At 40.9% G+C, this 20,422-nt stretch overlaps 1 protein-coding gene across 29 annotated transcripts in view; it reads right to left on the bottom strand.

The window, feature by feature from the left end:
* AOPEP (aminopeptidase O (putative)) overlaps positions 1-20,422 on the bottom strand; it is a 427,206-nt gene that overhangs the window by 69,963 nt on the left and 336,821 nt on the right. For 16 of the 29 annotated variants that reach the window (XR_015170180.1, XR_015170178.1, XR_015170179.1 and 13 more), the window contains 2 exons: positions 9,882-10,058; positions 9,509-9,583 (listed from right to left, as the gene is read on the bottom strand). Coding sequence is in view for 20 of the 29 variants with exons in the window: in XM_086416943.1 (XP_086273069.1) it covers positions 9,509-9,583; positions 9,882-10,058 (252 nt within the window). In the remaining 9 variants the exon portion in view is untranslated. The remainder of the gene's footprint in view (positions 1-9,508; positions 9,584-9,881; positions 10,059-20,422) is intronic. The other 13 variants (XR_015170185.1, XR_015170182.1, XR_015170181.1 and 10 more) reach the window with 1 other exon arrangement.

The raw sequence follows: 20,422 nt of genomic DNA, 5'->3' as shown, positions 1-20,422 counted from the left end.
TGTTCTCATCATCAAAAAATAAAAGGGGAAAAGTAAATAAATAAAAGGAGTATATAACTGTCTTTAGAAATACTGTAAAAAAAAAAAAGTCATCTGCAGTGCTGAAAACACATGGGATCTTTCTGGGTAAAATAACACAACATCCAAAAACCAACAAGAGCGGGAAACTCTGAAGACCTCTGCAAGTCCCCACCTGTGATATTCTCATTTCGCCTTGAAACCACACAGGAAGGAAAAAAATCCAAAACTGAAAGATACACGTCAAAGAATGAAAAACTTACATCCTCAAGTTCAGAGGCAGCCTAAGTTTGCTGCAGTACTGACTTGACATTAGCGAGCCAGAGAGAAGTACAGCTTCCCCTTGAACAACCTGAGTTTCAACTGCACGTGGCCCACTCACACGTGGATATTTCTCATTAGTGAATATTACAGGACTACCGGATCCATAAGTAGCTGAATCCAGGGGTGTGGAGGAACCTCAGATATGGGGACTCACTGTAAGTTTTTCCTGGGTCACCCTCCAAGTTGTTCAAGGGTCAACTCGACCGACTTCACAGTTTCAGTAGGTTCTCATGAAAACAACCTGAATTTTGGGAACAGAAATTATGACATCCTCAACTCTACAATTCATCAAGAGCTGAATGAACTGGAACCAATAGTTGTATCGCTTCATTAGCCTGGACAAGGCTTGTGGATAATGCCAACAACCCAAAGTGATACAACCTCCTTTCCTTGTGAGATCCAGATCACTCTGCATGTATACCTGATGTTACCTCTGAAAGGAGTTTGATTCAATTCTGCTTTCTTTCCAGTTTTTTACATCTCAACAGTAAAAGCTCTGAGGACTGTTTTCCATTCCTCTGTGCTCCCTACTCCTTACTAAGTGCTTTGCATGTTGTGGATATGCAATGAAGTTAGTTAGTAAATAAATTGTTTAAGTAAATATAGAATTTAATAAGGAATGCACTACACAGAATCAGAGACAGTATTGCATTTCTAGCCTTGAGTTTCCAAATCATTCTGATTCCTAAGTGTCAGCAGAATTTCTATGATGGGTTCCAGCCTTACTTCCAGAACATGGATGCATTTATTTTTTAAAATCACATATTCAAATAAAGACACTAACACTATTTACATGTATGTCAATCAGACCCCTATCTGTGCTTACAAATCAGGTAAAAGCATTAAAATGGATTCAGTTAATTCAATTACCCAATTTCCCACCATAACTTCCAGCCTGCATGTGTAAAGGGTTGCTTTATCAAAACAAGGCCCAGGAATGGAAACTCTTAGTCCAGGGTAGCCTCAGGTAAAATGCAACATATACATACTCATGTCCTTGGTTTGTGCTACACTGGTTTGGATTTATCACATGCTATTTTGTAAGTGATCTTTGATATGTTGTGTGTTTTATCTCCCATGGCCCGAAATGACATCTCTTATTTCTTTGGTATTTTCCAGCAGCATCTTACACAAGGCCTTATATACAACAAATCTAAGAAAATATGCTGACTGATTAGATTCATTTAAGGTTTTCAGCTCTCTGAAGAATAGTCCTTTTTTCCTTCTGTGTTGTTTTATGCACATATAAATGAAAATTACATAAACCCAGAGTTTTTTGTGGGAAACTAACATATGAGAGGAATACGATGGAGATGGAATTTCTAAAGAGGTGTTTGCAAAAAGTAACAGTGCTTTTAGGCCAGTAGTTCTGCCCAAGTGGATCAGAGTGAGCTTCTTCATTGCCATATACACAAAGTAGACTTCGGAGTATCCACTTAGATTTCTCACAAATATAAAGCCAACTGGAATCCAACTGACTACAAAATGAAATACTCTAAAATTTTAAAGTTGCTGACAACAAGGGGCTTTAAAGAGTTAAGAAGTAAAATAAATTTAAAGCACTTTACATACAGTATCTTATTTAGTCTTCAAATCCATTCTCTGAGCAAGCAAAAACAATTGTCATTATTCTCATTCTACAGATCAAGAAAGTAAAGTTCAAAAGCGAGTGACAGTTGGGAAAATGGACCCATAATGAGATATATTAAATAAAAAATTTTGGAATTCAAAAAAAAATATCTGGGCATCCAGGAGAAAAAGCAGGTCACTCTGATGAAAAGAAATGAGGCTAGTGTCAGACTTTATGCAAGACAATGGAGGGACATATTCAAGATACTTAAAGAAAATATGAGCCAAGGATTTTATGTTTAGTTGAACTGACCTTCATGTACAAAGCGTATAAACTTATAAACATACAAGAGCTCAGGAAATACTGCCCCAAGCTCTTCCTGAGAAATCCACTACAGAACTAGCTTCAAAAAACCAAAAGACTAAAGATCAATATAAGGGTAGATGATGAGCATTAAATATAGACTTACTTGCAGAATTAAAGCTAAGTGATTTTATAAAGGATACAGTATAATACGTAATGGCTACATGCTCTGACATTGTAGGTCTAGTACAGCTATCATAAAGGGTAAAGGGGATGGGAAAATTATATGAAAAATACATTAGTTTGTTGACTGTTACAGGTATTTATCTGGAAACTGAAAGATAAAACACTTCAAGTCACAGGATGGAAGACAAAGAGGAGAGTGGTGAGAAAAGGTTAATATCTAATTTTAGATATTAAATATTGCAGGAAATATTGCAGAGAAATCAATACACATGAGCAAACAAAAGTGAACAAGAGGCAAAAATGTTATCATGTGAAAGTAACCATTAGAACAAAAACACAAGCCTTCCTAAATACCAAAAAAAGGACACAAGAAAAAAATGTACCATAAAACGGAAAATATTAATTTTATAATTAATACAAATTGGCTTAACTGGCCAAAATACAAGGATTTTCAGATAAAAGCAAAACTCAAGCGACAAACTTACAGAGCACATAAGTAGGAGGCAGAGTTGGAGTCAGTGTCAGTCTTCCTGGCTTTGAGCTTTTTATAGAAAAGACGAAAAAGATGACCCACGACTTATAGTAAAGATCTACCAAGCATGCTTTAATGAAAAACTCTGTCATTAAAATTTCTTAATGCAGAAGCCAGGTAAGACTTTACATAAAGGTACCATTAATGAGATTCGTGCATCTAGTTGATTCAACCAATATTTGCCAAGGGTGTATATAATTAGGTCCTTTTCTAAGCACTGAAAACACAATGCTTGAGTGTCATTTTTCCTTTGTGCAGAGACCCAAAAATATAAATGAAATATATGTTGGCTAGACTTAAAGACACAGGCCAGTGTCGACTTCCTAAAATAGAAGATTAATGGAAACAATGACAGGCCCTAAACTGCACTGACACGAGTAGGTGCTACTAGAACAATGCATCTCATTAGTGCCATATGATACCAGGCACAAACAGCAGTTCACTAAAACGCCTAACATGAGCAATGATTGCCAAGTAAAGCATTCTGTCACAGGAATATAACTAATGCTTCCTATAAAACTAAAGTCATGAAATTTTTCCCTGCCCGCCTTCCTTTTCTAGCCAAACTCTTATGTTTTATATTAAAATGGCTTTCATCTCTCACGGCGTATAAGAGTTGATGGCTGCTGGCATCAAATCCGCTAAAATCAACACCAGGGTAATTATCTGCACACTTTCAAGTGTTTTCAAAATACATGCTGGTTGAGATTTTCCTAACTTTGAAACGTATGCTTTAAATGTTGGTGGTCTAGGACTGTCAATAGCCTGGGTTAAAAAGAATTTTAAAATCTTGCCCAAAGCATTCTCTTCTATAGCAATTATTCGACTTGTTTATAATTCATCTACCTTCACAAAGTGCTTGACACAGTCTACAACATCCTCATATCATATTGCTATTTTGTGACACTACTTTAATGGTACATTTACATGAGCTGATACATGTAAAGCACTTAAAAGAGTGCTTGACACATGACAAGTGTCAGCTATTATTATATTAATAGTTCCATTCAAAGGTTCTTTTTAAAATATGTGAATAAGTGCGTGAGGGTAAATGGATAACAATACTTTAAATTTTTCCTATCATGTCAGCTGAAAATGGGAAGGAATTTCAGTACACTTGGAATTCTTACTTTTTTTTTTAAAGAACTGCAGAGTCTTAAAAAAAATCTATGAAATAGATGAAAATGTAATGATACAAAATTATACAGGTCAGAATTCCTTCGTGAGGCTATCAAAAACACATTCTATCAGCAATTCTATCTTGATCCTGCCAAGGGGTAAAAAGAAAAACAACCAAGATCCTGTGAAACCAGGTCTGATCTGAGACCTAGGTACAGAAAATTTTGTAAACTACATAGGGATTTCTAGGGATTTACAGAGGAAAAAAGGGAGACCCACAAAAAAGACTGAGTCTGAAATACTTCAGCAATATAACAAATTGCATATTAACAGCGTTGTAATTACCCTTTTGTTTGGTTTCTTTGTAATTATTTTTAATAAATTATTCTGCCTCCCCCCATCGCTCAAGTAAGTTGTCACCCAAAGGCACAATCAGAACAGCGCAGGACACAAAGGCACTCACTGATAGGGAGGGCGTGAGGGAGGGCGCTGCTGCCTCCAGAGCTGTGACTCATTCGAATCCATAAAGCTTTTCTACGAGATCAAGTATCAATGAAGCTATTGTAAGAGATTACAGCTATATATATGTAGACTGGTTATGAATTCTCACAGGGCAAGAGCATTTTTGAAAAAAGGAAAGGGCACCAATGTCTGGGAAACCACTCAGCACGAAGGCTGCCTCAATTACATAAAACTGGCTGCCGCACCTACCATTTTGCTAAATCTGAGTAGTTCCTATAAAGAAAAGAAGACCCTTCGGTTCAGCACTCCCTAAATTCATCTGGCACCATTCTGCCAAGCTCCGTATCCTAAGAGCTCCAGAGTCAAGCCTAACACAGTTGCCATCTGCTATTACAGATCCAAGAAAGAACCAGATAATTTTTATTAGTCTTAAATACTGTTTTCCAGAAATCATAAACCAAATAGAAAACAGATCTTGGTCACAGAAGACAAATAGCAGTAAAGGACTTTATTAGTTTAAAATTTGTACCTACCTTTATCATGTTGAATATTTCAGTATCAGAACTGTAATAAAAACATTCTCCTAGAATGTGTAAAATTTTCAAAGGGCCAATAAAAGTGGCAAAATGCCTAAACCAAGTTGGATTTAAAAATGTTCTGTGAATTATCATCAAGTCTATCAAGGACTTCAGAATCAAGCGTGTGCAAAGAACAAGCGAAACAAAAGCAGAGTGAAAATGCGCCAGAATTTAGTGTCACAAACAAAATAGGTCCAGTATTTTTCTCTGAAGGACTCAGAAAATCGAATTTATCATTTTGCCTCCTACTAAAATGGCCACTGAATATTATAAATCCATTTTCACAACCTTCTTCCTAGACTTTCATGTTTCACTCGATATTTCAAGGAAAATTTCACTAAAATTTAAACAATTTTATGCTCAAGGGTATTATTTTTCAGGTTCTAGCAGCAAGGAATAATTAAGGTAACCTTACAGGGTGCTTTTGTTGGAAACCATTTGTACCTAGTGTTTCTTATGACTACTCGTAACAGAGACCCATCTCACCCTCGCCAAGACTCTTACTTGGAAACAAACTCACAGGAAGGAGTGCTTGTTAATAATAACAGCAACGCTTAGTATTGCTGAATTTCCAATGTTTTGAAAGTATGCCGGTGAATACTTCTGACATCATAACCAGAAATGAGTATCTTAAAATTTGTTCCCTCTGTTATCAGATGTGTATAAAGTAGGAAGCATGCTTCCTTCAAATATGAAAACTGGAATTTTCCTTCTCTTAAAAAAAAAATCACTGACACCATTCAGGTATTTTCTTCAAATATATGATTTCATAAATTATTATTCTACAGTATATCCTAATCCCTGAAATACTGATAAAAGAACTATCAAAAACATTATTTTACATGTATATATTTATAAGAACTTTGTATTAGTCCTTAATCTTTGAATACAATATCCATTGTATTCAATGGCATTGTATTCAATTATCCAGTTGGCATTTATCTTTGAATCAGTTAAAGATAAAAGCAGGAAAAACATGTGTGTTCTTTCAAAACCAACAGTCACTTAGCAAAATCTATTAACATTATTTTTAAAAATATACACTGTACAAATTCACTGTTGGCATCACCATTGTCTAACCAGTCCTTTGCAGAGCAGGCTTACCCATTCATCCTAATTGTTCTTTGTACAGTTGTTCACGTCCCCTTGCCTTTCTGTTGCATAAATTATTCTAACTAAATAAAAGGAACGTGAAATAGTGAAAAAGGAAGAATATCAGAATGTAAGGCGAAAAATACCTGAGGCCTAACAGCAAAAAGAGACGTGAGTTTTTAAACTGAAAATTAAGAAAACAAATAAACAAAAACGTAAATAAATTAAGTTACACCAGTGGAAAAAAGAGCTAAAACCTGAAGATAAAATGGAAACAAAAGTCAGAGAACATAGGAGAAAATGCAGACCAAAAAAGCCTCATTTTCAGAAAGACAAGAAATGAAAACCTGTTAGGTGGCACAGAAAAACAGCAGAGCTACCTGGTGGGTGGGTGGGAACGACGCGACACAGCGGTGCCGGCCAGGAGAGCATCTGAGAGCACTTTTGCAGGGGCACCTCTCACTCAGTCAGCTTACTTTATTTCCTTATTCGTTATTTTAACCCACAGTTGAGCACAGGATAAGTTTGTTTTGCTTCTCCTTCTAAGTTCACGGAAAACCTCGACTAGTATTTCAAACTATACCAGGTTATGCCCACCACTTAGCACTTTCAAGATTTTAAGGAGGGAAAATAATTATTCCTATAAAATTACATTCTTTAATGTTGAACTCCAGCCAAATGACCATTTTTAAGACTCTGGCCTTGCACCACTGCTTTTTGTTTTCCTTCCTCAGGCAGGTCAGAAGATGGCTTTCCCCCAGTCAGTAAAAATCAGAGGGAAAATGCTATGACCTAGCATAGTTAAATACAGACCAGTCATCCCCCACGTTAATTCCTGGGGCCGAATCCTGCCTGAAGCCTGAAGATGCAAATAGAGACCTAGGGTTTGGAGGAAAGGGCCGCAGGAGGGAGAGCAAGGGGCCGAGACAAAGCAGGCAAATAAAAGCCATAGCTAGATTTTAAATGTCCAACCTACAGAAACAACTAAACTCTTTATTTTACGGTTACATAAAACAAATAAAAGGAGAAAAATTCTAATGTTATAGAAAAACAGTAAATGCATGAAAAAAGAAAAATTGACTAACATGCTACCTGTGGCATGGTGAACATTTTAAAAAACATACCTCAACTCCATGCTAAATTAACAACCTAGATTCAAATGAATAACAGGTTCAAATCCCAGCAAAAGGTTAACATAAGACCTAGGTTTCAATATTCAATACCACAGAATTTGATCCATATTTTGGAATAGACACTCAGGCAATCAGAGGTCACACCTCGGCTACCAGCTGCTGTACAGCTTCTGTGTCTTTCAGAACTTGTTCTAGCGCCCTCGGTGGCTAATCGCACCCCCTTTCTCCCTGTCCTTGAAAATATCACATGCTTTGCCTCAGTGAGCTCCAAACTCTCTCCAAGATAGAGCAGAGGCAAAACAGTGGGCAAAGGGCTGAGCTGCTGTGCAGAACCAGAAGGGAAAACTGGAGACATTGATAATTAATACTTTCTTACACAATTCTTAAACCTCCCCTCTTCTTGCCCCCTTCCCCGCCACCTCCACCCTCAAAGCTAGTCAGCTTTAAGCTTCATTCCCTGAAAGGAAGCTCGGCATGACAGTCTCAACCCACTTCATTTTCATGTCCTCCTCAAAACTACTGCCCACAATTTCTAAGAAAAGTCAGAAGCACGTCCTCCCCATAAGCTCCAACACAATAGCCTCTCTCAAGGAGAAATCCTCAGTGAAGAAAGAACTCCAATGTTCTTGGAAGGCAAACTCCTCAGTCCCTAGCCTTCTCATTCTCAGAGGGCAGTGGTCAGGTCACAGGCGGGTGACACAGTGGGTCTCACAGATATAGTTACTTCAAATTCAGATTTTGGTAGTGATGGTACCTGGTAATCCATAAAGGGTTTCCCCTTCTTTTATGCATGAAACATTGTGTGCTTGGATAATCTTACTTTGGGTTTAAAAAAAATAATAGCTGAAAAATATTTTTTTTAACCACTAAACGAGCCAATTTGTAACTCTTTTTCCTTCTTTGGACATTTTATGATCTCATTTATCCATCACCTCACGAACATTTTTAAAAACACCTAGACCATGAAAAGTTAAACCAACACAACCTACCACAGCATGCTAAGGTACAGTCAGAAAACTCAAGCCAGTTCAAAATGACCACTTTTTCTATTACTGTTTAACTGAAGTGACATGTATGACTCTTTGTTTAAAAAGGGAAGGGCTTTTCATACACTGAATGTCTCCTTACAAATGACCGAACTCCTAGGCCAGTTCTTTTTGTAATTCTCTCAGAAGCTGCCCTCGGTATCCTTAAATGCACTCTGAAACTTTGGTATCACCTTCATTATGATGTGCTTTGTGCACATTCTCGGACGCTGCAATGCCCATACTAAGGCAACACATCACAGAAGTTGGCAGCAATGCTATCAGCAAGAATTTGGCTTCAGAGTCAGAAATGATTCATCATACATTCTAAGCAGCAGAAAAACAACACACTGCTATTTTAATCCCTCGGTGCTTTCAAGAATCAAAAAACAGTAAAATCATTAAAGCAAAAGTAACAAAAATCCTATCTGCTTCCATGTTTGTAAAAACATTCACTTTTAAGAGTTTTCAACAAAAGCACTCAGGAAATAACAGACTACTTACCTTATTTCATAATATTTACTACAATGACAAATCAAGTTTTAACTTAATACAATTTCAGGGGAAAACAGGTAGTCCAAACTTCTGCAAAGGAGCATACTGAAATTCTAAACATAGAAAAACAAATTTCTCATTTGCTTTAAGTAAACAAAATCCCTCCACTGTTTCAAAAGTAATACACTACTTTCATCTTCTCTCTCCATTTTTGAGAGTATCTATAGCCTAAATTAACGAGTGTGAGTGGTCTCTCTCAGGATCAAACAGAGAAACCTTACTCTGTGGGTCATTTATTCCGAACACTCCCTGGTTTTTAGAGATATTATATCATAATAATACCATATACCATACTAAATGTTACTGGTCTAATGTAATAATGTAATGGAACTGGCTTTTTGTTCTGATGCTCTATTTAAAGAGCATGAAAGAAATCTGCATCCTGGGTCGTTTTCACTTCCTGAGAACAAAGTACGTTGATAATCACTTGGATTATCAATCAGTATTTCTATAGAACTATACCTAGATAAATCTAAGGTTTACTGCAAATTTAATTAAAACGTTAAAAAAAAAATGCTACCCTATTGTTGTGATCAAGTATTGGGGGGAGGGGGGCAGATGGGGAGACTGATCAAGAACTCCATCCAGTGCTCTCTTTCGGGGACCCTTACCTTCTCAAACACTTCTTCTCTGTCCTTTCGTTTCCGTTTTCGGGGTCTCCGGTTCACTCGGACCCATTTCGCGACCTGAAGTTCAAAAACCACAGGGCATTTTAAACATAGGACGACAGGTCCCCAGGGCCACCCCTCAGCATAAGAAAAGAAACGATCGACGGCCTCACGACGCAGCCTTCCTCGGCTTCACCTGGGGGAGCCACCGGCACCTTTAGGGCATCCAGAGGCCGCCTCAACGCTGCGGGCCCTCGGGTGTGCGACGAGCCGAGGCCGTGACCTTCGCCCCGGCAGCTCCCTCCGTCACTACCCCGCTTGGCCGCCCCCGCACCGGTGCGCGCAAGAGCCCCCGGACGAGGGCCATCTTACCCACCGTTGTCGCGCGCCGCCGCCGCCGATCCCGGGCTCCGCGCCAGGGATGCAACGCGGGACCCACGGCCCGGGGAGGCAGAAAGGGGAGCGCGTGGACCGCGTCGCCCGCACTCACCTCGGCGCTCACTTGCTGCGCGAGCCCGCACTCCGGCAGGGCCTGGCGCTCCCTCTGCAGCGGCTGCGGGGGAAGGGGACAGAGTCAAGTTTATCCCGGGAGCCGCCCCTGCCTCCCTCCCCCGCGCCCCACCAACTCGGCGCGCTGACCCCCTACCTCGCCCGCAGTAGGTGAAGGTGAGAGCCGGGCGCCGGAGCCCGCGCTCAGAGCCGTCGCCCCGCCGGCCCGGCGGAAAGCGGCGGGCGCTAGAGGCCCGCAACACCTAAGGCGCAGGGCGGGCGGCGGGCGGCGCGGGGCCCGGGCGGCGGCGCGGGCGGCGGGCGGGCGCTGGGCGGGGGCGGGGCCTGCCTTAAAGGTATAGGCGGCCGCGCCACCCTCCCCGCAGGTCGCCTCCGCCCCTACCCCCGCCGGCGTGCCGGCTATTTTATTGTTCTCTACTCAAACATCTTTCTTCTCCGCGCGCGGGCTCGCGCCTCCCTGGCGCTGGTCGACCCCGGCGCGCGCGCTTACCTTTCCAGTCCCACCCATGCGGGACCTGGGGTACCCGCGAAAGGGCTTCTCGGCCGCAGTGGGAGCAGAAGTGCTACCCGCCGGCCGGCGAAAGGGCTTAGCCGGAGAAGCGCCCTCACCGCCGCCGCCAGCCTGAACTCGCTCTGCGAGTCAGAAACCCAAGTGTTCTGATGGCTTTCGCGGAGGGAGAGGAACTTTCCTAATGGAGTTTCCTCTGGGAATGAATTAGACGCCATTAAGTTGACGTTTTTCAGTGCCCCCTCCGGACTCCGGGGAGGAGGCAGGTGACCTCCTGGGGGAGAAACCGCGAGCGCGTGAAAGGCAAACTCCGAGCTCCGCCCGCGCGTCGCGGGAGCTAATGCGATCTCGTTGAGCGCGGCCGGCGGTGCACTCGCCCGGCCTTAGGACCCCCCTCCCCACCGCCAAAGCGACTAGTAGACTTTAAGACGGGGACAATACCTTTTCAAAAATAGGGGTAAAGTTTCCACTTGGTTTAGAAACGTGTACGATACCCTCTTTTTTTTTTCCGCCGATCCCCTAAAAGGCTTTCTTTCCATCCTCAGCAGCTGAGCCAGCCTGGGGGGGTGAGTGCTTGGGGAGAAGAGTCGGGTCGCACTCGGGTTTGCTGATCTTGACCATTCCTTTAACTTTATCGCATTTCTCTAAAGAAAATCTCTCTTGCCCTCTCTTTATTGCTACTCCATCCTTCTTTCAAGATCAAAAGCTTTAGATCAAAGCCAAGATCAAACTCACTACTTTAAATAGAAGCAACTTTGCCATGGAGTATTTTACACAAAGGGGAGCTACTTAATGGAGACATCAGAGTAGAAAACTTCATTTTATCCCTTCATCCCATATTCATAACTGAAGTACTTAAAATTACATTGATGATGCATTTCTGTTTCCTAAAACAAACAACAGTTCTGCTCAGATGGGAGAGTCTTGACTTGTGTTTGTGTTTCCCGGAATTAAGAAAAGAAAAGAAAAGCCTATAGAGCGTTAAATCGACATATTAACCATTATTAGCTAAGTGCTATGAAATGCATGCTCATTTGCTAAAGATTTTTCAAAGTGTTATCGAGTCTTTTTATACATGATGTACAACCATCACATACAATTTTTGTACTATAAAAGAAATGCATAAAAATAACATAGCTTGCAAGTCTCAAATGCACATACATAGGCAGGTAAAAATTACAAATGATAAAGTGGATTATAATTGTAGAGCTGCTTAATTTTAAATGGAAATAAAACTTTGAACTATTTAAGCGTTCATGCTACTAAAAACAGTTCCAGAATCAATAGAAATCTATCACTGACCGACATTTCCATCTACCCAGTAGAAGTTTTTTCCTTGGGAATTCACTGTCCCTAAAAACCCTGATACAAGCAGTTCAATATTGATGTACAGTGCCATGCCTAAATGGACCTTTCTTAAGTGTCCTCTTGGTTGATTTAGCAACAATTAAAAAATATGCAGTCTCAGAAGAAAGAAAGCCAAAGTAAATTCCAACAATTCAGCAGCAGGAGGAAAGGTAACTATTGCAAATTAAACCTTATACATACTTGTATAAAAATTTGCTGTTACAGCTGGGTAGTTAGTACTTAAAAGCCTTTTCCCCTTATAATTTTCATCTGGTTGTGGTCTCAAATACACACACACACACACACACACACACACACACACACACACACGATCATTCCTCATTCTAAAAATCCCACTGAGCCACTGGAAAGATCTTAGGAACTGAGACCTGGGAACACCGGCTTGCTGCCATTGACAGTCTCCTTTTAACTTCCTAGCACCGGGTTCACAGAGAACCTAACAGTTTCTAGCACAAGCTGAGCAAAAACAAGCATCCTACTGTTACTCTGCTCTTCTAGGACTTTAAGTGGGTAGCAACACCTGTGATGTATTCTAAGTGCCTACTCACTTGACTCCTTTGTCCTCTTGCCCCCCAAACCCAATCCAAACTCAGCAAAGAAACCAGATGATATTTACAAAGGTAGTTCAAATGGTACCTTCTTTGCCTGGCTGCTGCTGCTAAGTCGCTTCAGTCATGTCGTCGTAGGACCCCATAGATGGCAGCCTACCAGGCTCCTCCGTCCCTGGGATTCTTCAGGCAAGAATACTGGAGTGGGTTGCCATTTATTCTCCAGTCCTAGGCTTAAGCAACACTTCTCCAGAAAGGTCTTTCCTTACTCCCCAATCCAAATTATGTCATCCTGCTATGTTTCTAATATATCCTATTTATTTCCTTTAAAGTAATCATCTTTTATGGATATTTAAAATTTTTTATTAAGAGACTTTATTTTTTAGGAAAATCAAACAGATTTGTGCAGATATCACAAAGTTCCTGTATGCAAACATAACTCACAGTTTTCTTTATTATTAGTATCTTGCATCAGTGAGAGAATTTGTTACAGTTAATGAACCAATATTTGATACATTATTAAGTAAAGTCCAGGGAATGGCAATCCACTCCAGTGTCCTTGCCTGGAGAATCCCATGGACAGAGGAGCCTGGTGGGCTACAGTTCATGGGGTCACAAAGAGTCGGACATGATTGAACAACTAACACTACTATAGTTAACATTAGAATTCACTCCTGCACAGTACAGTTCTATTATAACAATTTTTATTAGTTTATTGAATGTCTGTTTCCCTGATTGGATTTCAATGTCCAGGAAGAAAGAGATCTGTCTCTTCTATTACTGATCTTTATGCAGTCACTAAAAATACTGCCTGGCACATAGTAGATAGATGCTCAATAAATGTATTAAGTGAATGGAAATTCTCCAGGCCACAATACTAGAGTGGGTAGCCTTTCCCTCCTCCAGGGGATCTTCTCAACCCAGGGATCAAACCCAGGTCTCCCAAATTGCGGGCTAATTATTTACCAACTGAGCTGTCAAGGAAGTTCTACTACAGTTCTACTATAACAGTTTTTACTAATTTATCAAATGTCCGTTTCCCTGATTGGATTTCAATGTCCAGTGTAGGAATAAATGGCTGAATAAATGGCATATGAAATTTCAAGGGGGAGAATCTTAAGATGAAGATCTTTCTAATTAAGTCCTTTTTGTTTCTCTACTAAAATATCTTATATTGTAAAGAGCACAGAATTGTGCATTTTTAAAAAGGAGACACCATGGGACATCAATTACATTGCCAGGGTATTTCTAAAATGATGCTTTAAAAAAATTACAAATGGGAAAGAAAAGTTTCAAATTCCCTCAAATATTAATCACTAAAGTTGTATTCCAAAATGGTGGTAGGAACTGAATTTAATCTTGAATGACCTATTTCATGACACTGGAAAAATATGAGCAGGTCCTAGGGAAGGTAGGATGTAGAGGAACTTGAAGACTATTTTTAAAAAATTTAAATTCTTGTAGTTGAGGATGAATGCTCTAATAATTGTCTTTGAAAATGTGGTGAAAGTACTTTAAAGCTATCTTTTAAAAACAAATGTTTTCTGTTTGAATTACATTTTAAAAGATTATTTTTCTAGTAGAGATGCAAGTTTTGAAAAAACTTATTTTCTGAAACTTTCTTGTCAAAGCAGTTTATAATAGCTGAAGACAATTTCAGAAGCTGAGAAAAATGCCATTACTTTAAAATAAAAGCATTTAGTTAACCTAGTGGCTGGGGATTACTTTTGGGAGGAAACCTTTTTTTTTTTTTGGTTGAGAGGAAACGATTCCTTTCAATGGAAAATGATGGTGATAACCAGTTTCATACCATTAATATGGACATGTGCTTCTGCCTTGGATGAGGTGCAGTCCAGACGAATGAGGAGCAGCATGCCCTCCTAGGCAAGCAGAAGGAGGAGAGGGCAAACCAGGGGAGCCCTTTAATTAAACCAAATAGCTTCAGACTGCAGATTACACTCCCATGGGCACTATACTACACTCCCATCCACTAGAAGTCAAAGGGCCTTTTAGTACCAAACAAGGGAGAAAGGTCTAGAAGCTTTTGCTGGCTACAGAAGGACCCTACAGTCAACATATACTCAGGGTAAATTAAAAGGTAAGAGACTACATATGTCTGGAAATAAAATCAAAGTTAGTTTAAGTTGCAAATAATGACAAGCAAGGATTAGGGGCTAAGTTATCCAATGTTCATGTCTTTAAATTTTGCTCTATCATTTTACAATGTAACATTCCTTTATGATACCTTTTTTTAAAATTTGACTGCTTGACTTTATTTATTTATTTTGACTGCTTGACTTCAGAAAAATTATAATTCATATTATTGCCTGTTTTGTCCCTGTGTTAGAACGAATGCCTAATTTCTTTCTGAAGAGGACTGCCAAATGAACTTCTCAGTGGAAGTCCTTATAAACCATAGTTTTCAAAAAAGGAAAGCTATCACAAAAGTGCTTTGTAGTGACCTGGCTAACAGAACCTCTTCCTCTTAGTAACCATATTCCTGAATTCACTGTTGCTCAGAAGTTTCCAAGAGCTTGTCTGAGGAAGCATACCCAGTTCTTCCATTTCCTGGTCCTCTCTGAATGACGCATTCGCTATCAACTATTGGCTCCCCAAAGAAACACACACCACAGTGCACAGCCCCCTCCCAAACCGATGGTCAGGAGGTTCACAGAGTTGGCTGAAACCCAAACTCTGACCCAGGATGGCCTGAGATTTTCTGAGGTGAAGGCAGACCACCACACAGCTGGCATGGGATGCATCATCCTGGTTCTGTGTGAAATTCCTCTTATTGCATTATGTTCTGGGAAGAAGCCATCAACCTTTACTGAGGTACATTATAAAAAACAGCCCATAAAATCCATCACAGTGTTTACTGTAAGGATGGTTTTAGAGGGTTGTTTATTACATTAAATAGAAATTTTCTGTGAGGACCCACAGGAAAAACTTCTCCGTAGCATCAACAACAGGAATAGTTGGACTTAGGCAACTGGTTTGGTTTACCTCATGAATACTGCAAATTTATCCCTTTTCCTTCTTCTAGAAAGCTCTGTGACCCAACTTTAAGGCAGGCATAGGAACTTCAGGGGATATATATTGTATGCTAATATAATTTCTGGCCCCATATTATTTTCCTAACATTATTTTCAGGCTTCCCTGGTGGCTCAGACAGTAAAGCGTCTGCCTGCAATGCGAGAGACCCGGGTTCGATTCTTGGGTTGGGAAGATCCCCTGGAGAAGGAAATGGCAATCCATTCCAGCACTCTTGCCTGGAAAATCCCATGGACGGAGGAGCCTTATAGGCCACAGTCCACAGGGTCGCAAAGAGTCGGACATGACTGAGCGACTTCAGTTTTCTTACTTTAACTTACTTTTATCATTTTATATTTTGCTTTCCAAGAGTTTGCTTACTTCTGTTTTGGACAAGAAGGAATATAAATAAATAAAATATTGGGGGTTTATTTTTCTTTCTTTCACTTTCTTTTTCCTTTTTGGAGGGAGAAAGGGGGGTTATGAAAAAAATGTTATGGTTCTAATATTTTGCTCCATTAACAACACTTAGCAGTGAATTAAGTATAGAAGGTAAGGACATATGATTAACCCTACTTATAAAAATTGAGCGAAAAAACTGTTAAAAAAATACAGCCCAAAACAAATATACTATACAAACATCACAGAGGACTGATATAAAAAATGTTAACCAACCAAGTATTTTATCACTTTTGACTGATATCAAAACCAGAGGAACATATAGACCGATTATTCATTTAACAAACATACTGAGTTTGCCTACTGCAAAACATAACACTGGACTTTGTGAATACAAAGATGAATAAGACTCCACCCTGTTCTCAGGAGACTAGTATGACCAGGCAGTAAGGCGACATGGTAAAAGTGCCCAGACAGCCTGTCTGGGTTTGAATCCAGACTCTGCCACATATTAGCTCTATGACCTCTTTAAGCCTCTTTCTCATAGAGTTGAGAAGATCAAATGACAAACGCAATGTGCTTACCAGAGGAGGCAGTTGTTACTTATCAAAGTCTAGACTACTGGAAGTAAGAAGCAACACAACATCACTAAAAGCTGGGGGGAAGTGACCTGAAGACAAAAAAAAGTGCTAAAGTATTACATGTACCAGAGACCACGGAACCTCAGATCTGGTAGAAAGAACCAGAGCGGTCAATTTTGTACAGGATTAAGTTTACAAAGCGCTTCCCACATACAGACTGTTCTGTTTGTTTCTCACACTGTCCCACCTTCAGGATGAAGAGAATGAGTCTTCAGGAAGTATAATGCCTTTACTATCTTACATTGTGTGGCCTTAGCTCTCCTGGATGGAAATGTAGTGTTCTTTCTATGCCAGCAGGAGACCTCAGGGAACACCTTGCCTGATTTTAAGATATATGCTTATGGCACCCCACTCCAGTACTCTTGCCTGGAAAATCCCACGGGCGGAGGAGCCTGATGGGCTGCAGTCCATGGGGTCGCTAAGAGTCTGACACGACTGAGCGACTTCACTTTCACTTTTCACTTTCCTGCATTGGAGAAGGAAATGGCAACCCACTCCAGTGTTCTTGCCTGGAGAATCCCAGGGACGGGGGAGCCTGGTGGGCTGCCGTCTATGGGGTCGCACAGAGTTGGACACGACTGAAGTGACTTAGCAGCAGTAGCATGTGTGCTTAGTCACTCAGTTGTGTCTAACTCTTTGCAACCCCGTGGACTGCAGCCCGCCAGGTTCCTCTGTCCATGGGGATTCTCCAGCAAAAATACTGGAGTGGGTTGCCATGATCTTCCCAACCCAAGGACTGAACTCAGGTCTCCTACATTGCAGGTAGATTCTTTACCAGCTGAGCCACAAGGGAAGATATCTGTTTATTAGAGAATAAACCACAAATTAAACATATAGATTAAAACACAGCTTGGAAAATATAATCCTATTCCATAAAGGTCTATTGGAACAGACATAGAAAATAGATATTAGTATATTGCCCTCAGTATACATGTATGACTGCAATTCTTTACAGGTGCTTAACGTTCATGGCTGTGAGGATCACAATAAACTATGGAAAACTCTTCAAGAGATGGGAATAACAGACCACCTGACTTGCCTCCTGAGAAATCTGTATGCAGGTCAAGAAGCAACAGAACTGGACATAGAACAACAGACTGGTTCCAAATAGGAAAAGGAGTACGTCAAGGCTGTATATTGTCACCCTGCTTATTTAACTTATATGCAGAGTACATCATGAGAAAAGCTGGGCTAGATGAAGCACAGGCTGGAATCAATATCGCTGGGAGAAATATCAATAACTTCAGATATGCAGATGACACCACCCTTATGGCAGAAAGTGAAGAACTAAAGAGCCTCTTGATGAAAGTGAAAGTGGAGAGTGAAAAAGTTGGCTTAAAGCTCAACATTCAGAAAAGGAAGATCATGGCATCCGGTCCCATCATTTCATGGCAAATAGATGGGGAAACAGTGGAAACACTGTCAGACTTTATTTTGAGGGGCTCCAAAATCACTGCGGATGGTGACTATAGCCATGATATTAAAAGACGATTACTCCTTGGAAGGAGAATTATGACCAACCTAGACAGCATATTAAAAAGCAAAGACATTACTTTGCCAACGAAGGTCCATCTAGTCAAGGCTATGGTTTTCCCAGTGGTTATGTATGAATGTGAGAGTTGGACTATAAAGAAAGCTGAGTACTGAAGAATTGATGCTTTTGAACTGTGGTGTTGCAGAAGACTCTTGAGAGTCCCTTGGACTGCAAGGAGATCCAACCAGTCCATCCTAAAGGAAATCAGTCCTGAGTGTTCAATGTATGCTGAAGCTGAAACTCCAATACTTGGGCCACCTGATTCGAAGAGCTGACTCATTTGCTGACTCACAGCTGACTCATTTCCCTGATGCTGGGAAAGATTGAAGGTGGGAGGAGAAGGGGACAACAGAGGATGAGATGGTTGGATGGCACCACTGACTCAATGGACATGAGTTTGGGTAAACTCCGGGAGTTGGTGATGGACAGGGAGGCCTGGCATGCTGCAGTCCATAGGGTCACAAAGAGTCGGACATGACTGAGTGACTGAACTGAACTAAACTGAACATTCTTGGACAGAATAATCTTAAAGAGTTTCACAGATGAAATATAAAATTATGTAGGGGTGGTATCAGATCAATGGTTATCAACTCCTAACTGCTAATTAGAATCACCAGGACACTTTACAAAGCCTATGGCCCAGGAGGCACTCCAGACCACTGTGAAAGTAGGCCCCAGGCACACAGGGCCCCCTCCCTCACCGGGATTCCAATGGGTAACCTATGTTGAGAACCACTGGTTTGGATCATTTTAATGATGCTGCTACTGCTGCTGCTGAGTCGCTTCAGTTGTGTCCGACTCTGTGCGACCCCATAGACAGCAGCCCACTAGGCTCCCCCGTCCCTGGGATTCTCCAGGCAAGAACACTGGAGTGGGTTGCCATTTCCTTCTCCAATGCATGAAAGTGAAAAGAGAAAGTGAAGTCGCTCAGTTGTGTCCGACTCTTAGCGACCCCATGGACTGCAGCCTACCAGGCTCCTCCGCCCATGGGATTTTCCAGGCAAGAGTACTGGAGTGGGGTGCCATTGCCTTCTCCGATTTTAATGATGACCCATCTCTAATAAGTTACTATGAAAAATTCCAGGTGTTTGGGAGACATCTAAATTTCAAGGTCAGTGCCACAGAGGATAGCCACCTATTGTGTTCGATTACAATAAGTCCCTTTGGGCAGATGGCAAACACATAGCTGGACAGGATGGGCTGTCTGGCTGACCCAGGGTAGCATTTCCCGTAGCTTAGTCTTAGGGCTAAACTTTGGGGCAAGATTAGTTAAGCACATGTGCGCGCGCACACACACACACACACAAGAATTAAAAAGAAGTAGAAGATCACAGCAATACCCCAAAGAAAGGCAAAAATGGATGGATATTTGACATTTTAATTTTTTCCAGGTTGCTCGTATTATTCTGGATCCTGAATGAAAACAGCATACATCCTTATCCTCAGGGACCCTGATTTCAGGGCTGACCTCGAATTCTGTACACATGAGGTGGTCTATTTCCCATGTATCCCCTGTAAACAATGTTCTGATCATGTTGATGGCTGCCACCCACTCCCTTGAAATGTATAAGTATTTGGAAGATTGTTGCACAGGATTCGGGGATAGTGGAAAAGACCAGTGGGAGAGACCCTTTGCTGTGTGCAAAGCGATTTCACATAGGAAGCAACCCAGGTAGACTTCCTTGAGCCGTGGGCATCATGCTTTAACCAAATAGACTTCCTTGTTTAGAAAAGACACACTACACTGGTATTACAGGAAAACTATTCTGAAAAAAATGCTTTATCGGTTATTATTTATTTAGGCTCTGTCACGTGGCTTACAGGATCTTACAGATCTTACAGTTCCTCAACCACGGACTGAACCCAGGCTCCAGCAGTGAAAGTGCCAAGTCCTAACCGTTGGAGGGCCAGGGAATTCCCATGATGCCAGTTACTCACTTAAAACACAAACATATATGTTAATACTTCACTAGTTTGAGAAGCAAACACTCATGTCCAGGTCCCTTTGGTTACTCCCTAAAATGGAATGGGTGTGGTATCTGTTACCCCATGAGCACACATACTCCAAGTGCATGCGCATGGAGTACCCATGCTCTTTAGAGTCTGTGGCCCTTGGCATGTCTATTTTTCTTTTGCCAATATTTCTATTTTTAAAAATCTTGGCACTCACACTGGGGTGCCTATCATCTGGCCTCCCAAAGGAACCCAATGAAATCACAATTTGCAAATGACAGGAATGGGCCTAAACCATCCTGCTTTTATTAAGAAGTAGGAACACACACACACACACACACACACACACTAGGGAGAGTAAAAGCCATCACAATTTGGGAGGTGGGCCTGTCCCAAATGTAAATAATACATGAGAAAAAGCTATTT

Source organism: Bos grunniens, chromosome 8 (genome assembly GCF_055505025.1).
Source record: "Bos grunniens cultivar Pamir isolate PY7600 chromosome 8, Bosgru_T2T1.0, whole genome shotgun sequence".
NCBI lineage: Eukaryota > Metazoa > Chordata > Mammalia > Artiodactyla > Bovidae > Bos > Bos grunniens.
The sequence above is the reverse complement of the archived record's forward strand: the minus strand, read 5'-3'. Positions and strand labels throughout refer to the sequence as shown.